Source organism: Fulmarus glacialis, unplaced genomic scaffold, assembly GCF_000690835.1.
Source record: "Fulmarus glacialis isolate BGI_N327 unplaced genomic scaffold, ASM69083v1 scaffold7568, whole genome shotgun sequence".
Taxonomy (NCBI): Eukaryota; Metazoa; Chordata; class Aves; order Procellariiformes; family Procellariidae; genus Fulmarus; species Fulmarus glacialis.
In genome coordinates this window covers 2166-6971 of record NW_009228876.1, presented here as the reverse complement: position 1 = coordinate 6971, position 4806 = coordinate 2166, and the positions used below count along the sequence as shown (strand labels likewise).

At 34.1% G+C, this 4806-nt stretch overlaps 1 protein-coding gene across 1 annotated transcript; it reads right to left on the bottom strand.

Annotated features, from left to right (window-relative positions):
• Positions 1–514: 514 nt before the first annotated feature.
• LOC104081042 (protein PTHB1-like) lies at positions 515–4593 on the bottom strand (the record flags this gene model as incomplete). Its single annotated transcript, XM_009583631.1, has 3 exons — positions 515–669; positions 3149–3213; positions 4443–4593. Coding segments are annotated over 3 exons (371 nt in total), but the record flags the coding sequence as incomplete, so codon positions are not given.
• Positions 4594–4806: the final 213 nt, after the last annotated feature.

Sequence of the window (4806 nt, the reverse complement as noted above, 5' to 3'; positions counted from 1 at the left end):
AGTTCAAAAAAGACTGGTATCTATTAAACTCATTCAAAACTACAAGTACACCATAAATATTATTTTCCACTGTTATGTTTTTCCAATCAAAGTTTAAAATACTTTTTTTTAAAAAGTCTGCATTACGTATCTTTAAAGACACTTGATATTTTAGGTTCAGAGAATGATGATGATAACTTTTTTCTTTGTCCAGGATAAGCAAGTTGCAGAAAAGCAGAACAGAATTAAAGCATAGAAGAAAACAATTATTTTAGATGTTAAAGTATTTTACAAGGAAAGAGCCAGGGTTTTTCTAATGTTTTTTTAAATCAATATTATCCTTGTAATTTCATATCCTGTTCAAGATGTGAGGAAACAACTGTTCTACATTGAATATTCTTTGCCTCATTTTAACTTCAGTTATTTTCTATGTGCATCAGATAAAAGTTACCATCATTTATGGAAAGATGGTTTCCTCCAGACAGCAGCATCATGTTGCCTTTCAAAATTTAAGTTAATCCTCAACTGTTCACAGTTAAACAACTAATAATAAAGAATATGCAACAAGGAGCTTACCTTTTACACCACCAAATGGACCATAAGTCATATTACAAGCAGTTCTCTGAAGATTGTGCTCATACATCAGTTTAATCTGATACTGGTTCCCATGTTCCACATTTCCCAGAGTTCCTACAAAAAACCAAAGGGTATATATTTGTATCTTTGATACATGCAATATGGAAGAAGTAAAGAAGTACCAGATTAAACAACCTGAAAAACTGTAACTTACTCCTAGCGACTGAGATACGACAGCTCACACTGCTGCTTTCTTTAAAAAAAGTCACCAAGCTACAAAATTCCTAAAGGCCAGAACCAGAAAAAAGGTCTCATTATACTAAATCTGGTATAAAGACTTAGCAAGAGGCTGAGATTTTTATTACTTAAATGTATTTTTGTTCATGTTAGGCACACCTCTAAGATCAGAAAAAAGCCTGCTCAAAGGGGAATTCTTATGATTCTCTAGTTATTCAGTGAATATACTATATCCAGCAGCCAGCCTCAGCTGTAATAGTCTTTGTCTCAAATTAAGCTGTAGCTAGTCATTAGCTATAATTTGACAAACCTATGCTTAGGGCACATTTATCACTTGCCTTTACTCTGTCTAAAATTCAATGCAGTGATCAAAAATGCAAAGAGAAGAGACAAACATATGGTAACAAAAATTTTATGATATACATCCCATTCTCTGAAAAAGGTCTGCATGAACTTTAATTTCCTGACTCCTTCACGGAACTAGCAGAAATTAGAAAAGTCTTTCTAGAAAACCTGAAGTTAAAGCTTCCCTTTTGATAATCAAGTCTTTCCTGCACCCCATGAAGAAATCAAAGTTCTTCATCATGTAGAGTAACACTTAAGAACTAATATTAGCAAGCAAAAACAACCCCACCTTTGAGAACAGTCACATCACCAGCGAAAAAGGTGTTTTGAGTGAATGGTATCTAAGATAAATCCTACCACAGCTTTAAGTATACAAAGATTATTCCAACACCATCTTAAACAACATGCTATGAAAGATTTGTAGCTTATGCTAACCTTTCAGTCATTTCTCCAACTAAAATCCAATATAGCTTTTAAACAATTACCCCTAAAGCAGGCCCACACTAGGGAAAGGATTAGATCAGACATGAGGAAAAAAGCCCTGGCTGGATAAGTAACTAGCTAAGTAGCAACACCAGAGGAAAAACAAGTTAGAAAGCGGTCAGTTTGTGTATACTGACTGTAATACAATATCCAAGCCATACTTTAGTCAGCCCTGAAGGATGCTTTCATTTGTCAAGGAGGAGCAGCATAGTTATTTTATTACAAATAACAGATATAGCAACATGTATAAAGCAAGTAAAGATCCCACTTTATGAAAGTGCAACTTGCCATAGAAGCATAAAGAAATAATGATTGTTATTTCTCAAAGGAGCTTGTTCAAAAGCACCTGTTCAGATGAGAGAAATTACTACTACAGCATGAATGCTTACAAATTAGTACGAAAACTCTGTTAAAGGATTGTAAAACCTCACTTTTATTTTTACTTAAATGTTTAAGCCATGTAGACCAAACGGCAAATTATAACTAAAAAAAACCTAGACTGACTTGTTGTATGCCATTAATGTAAATTCTAAAATAAACTGTTTTAATAAAAATTGTACTGGTAGGCTACAATCCTAAGACATAAGCACTATTACAGAGAAGGGAAAGTATGAAAACTGCAGTACATCTTAAAGTATCACCTGTCAACAACAAATTTTACAGGTGTCTCCAGGTAAGATAACTAGAAGGCAAACAGAATCTGGAAAGAGAGCATGTTTGTAACCTATCTGCCTAGAAGGCTGTGAACAGGAAGCAAGCTGCTCCTAAAAGAAAACCATGCTCTTATAATGAAAGGAGCCACAGCTGTCCTCCCTGCACAGAGGAAAATGGACAATATATAGTTGTCTATTGAATTTTGAAGATGGGGGTACAATCAATAGACCTCTTAAATCTGTACTTTGCTTTAAGCATATATTATAGAGAATTCAATGCACAGAACAGGTATTTTGTGACTTGCCTCTTTACATACAGAGAGAACACAGCACTTGGAATTTCCAGCCAAAGGCAGTAGAAGAAAGAGGATTTAAGAAAAAACATTGTAGTTTCACCTTCTTACCAGTATTAACCTCCTATCTTCTCTTGGGCTACATTACCAATGTACTGGCTTTCTAAGAAACTATCTGGATTTGAGTTCAGAAATAATTACAATTGTTTCATTTTTAAAGAGCTAAGTTGTCATTATATAACCATTTGTTCATTAGTGTGCTGAACAGTAACACCCACTCCTAAACTTGTAATGAGAACTAGCCGTTCACAAGCACTACCAACCACAGACCATCGCACACATCACAGCATCTCACAGCATCTCAAGCACTGAGCAGATCAGCAAATCTCTGTTAACCATTGGGAAATATCTAGACCTAATTACTAATGTTTCCTCTTCATACATGAGTTTGAGTGAGAGAAAATGACTGCAGCTCTTCAGGTATAATGAGCAAACACTGTATATACCAAGTTTAGCATTTAACCTAATCCAAACTTTAGAATATATTTTAAATCACTGCAAAGGTTGTATCTGTAAACTAACCTGAGACAGCATATACACAGAGTTTTCGGCAATGCAACACAGCCAGATGAAGTCCTTCAGTACCACTGTAAAGAATGTTAAATAAGCACCGTTTTCAGATAAATTCCAAGTAAAACACATACAGGATAAAATTCAAGTAACATGTTGAAATTACTTTCAGGTGTGGGCCAAATCCAAAGGTTTGGGTGTTAGATGCTAGCATAAAAACGCAGAAGTACTAATCTTCCTAAATTCATGCTGCAGTATTATAAGTTAATTTCAAAATTAAAATGAATCCTTTAAGATCATATATTTAATTGGCTGTAAGAGAATCTACTTAGGAGAACTTTATCTTAAAAATGAGTTCTTAAAAGGATTCATTTTAATTTTGACATTAACTTATAATACTGCAGTATGAACTTCATTTTTAAAAATGAGAGAAAAACCTGTACTAACCATGAGAAAGACTTGTGCTCTGAGACCAAAGGCCACAAAAGCTGAAAGGCCTACATCAGTTGGAAACTGTTCTTCTTTTATTTAAGTACTCATGAAGTGACCCCATGCAGGAATTCTAATACTTTACCCTGTGAAATGATCTATAACATTTTCTATAGTTACAGCACAAGAGCTTTCTCTGCAGGAAATACTACTTAGGTTTGGGGGAAAAAGAATGTGAATATAGCATTCTAAGTTTATGACTTCTGCCTTATAGTTTAATTAATTTAGGTTCCATGCAGCTGGTACAAAAGTAAATTTAAAAAAAGTAATGTATGCCATTGCTGAATAACACTTGTTTGGAGTGATGATCCTCATATCCATTTGGTTTTTTCTTTCATTTTTAAAATAAAGTTCTCCTAAGTAGATTCTCTCACAGCCACTTAAATATAAGGCCTTTTCCTTAGTCATAGTATTTCTCTTCTACCTGGCCACTTACTTCTACTAAATTCATTGGAATTAAAGATCTTCAGTCCTCCATCAAACCCAAAACAACTGGCCAATATTACATCTTAGATCATAACAAGTTACTCAAGCTTTCTTAACACCTAAAAAAACCTTTCAATATAAGGTTTTTCCTGTTCTACATACTTTTTAAAAAATCGTACAAGTATCTGGAAGATTATCCTCTGCATATACATTAAGTAAAAATTCTCTCATATCAAGATGATTCAAGAAGCAGATCAAATGCATACTACAGTATACATAGATGTGCTTAATAGTTGTCCATGTGAAAATTGAAAACTCACCCCCCAAAACAAAGAAAGAAAATCACATCTAAGCCTTAAATAAACAGCAACATAGCCTGTTGTTGACTTACGAAACAAATTTTCCTACTTCCACCTGCAATATTGGTTCTCGTAACTGCACTTCCAAGAGCAAGTCTTCAGGTTGTACTCCATCTCCAGGTTTCACAGGATGTGGATTAAAGATTCGGAGATATCCCATATAACTGCCCACAATAATTTTATCTACAAAAAAACCCACCAAAGACAGAATACAATAGCACATGTGGAATTCAATTTACTGCAGAAGTCCTTCAAAGAATACCCTAAAAACATAGAATATTTACATGATTCAATTAATGTTGATTACACTTTGTCATAATCAGGTTAAGATTAGCAATTAGCTTTTTTGCAAATCCATGAAAACCTGTCAGCAATGGGTTCAATATGGCAATTATC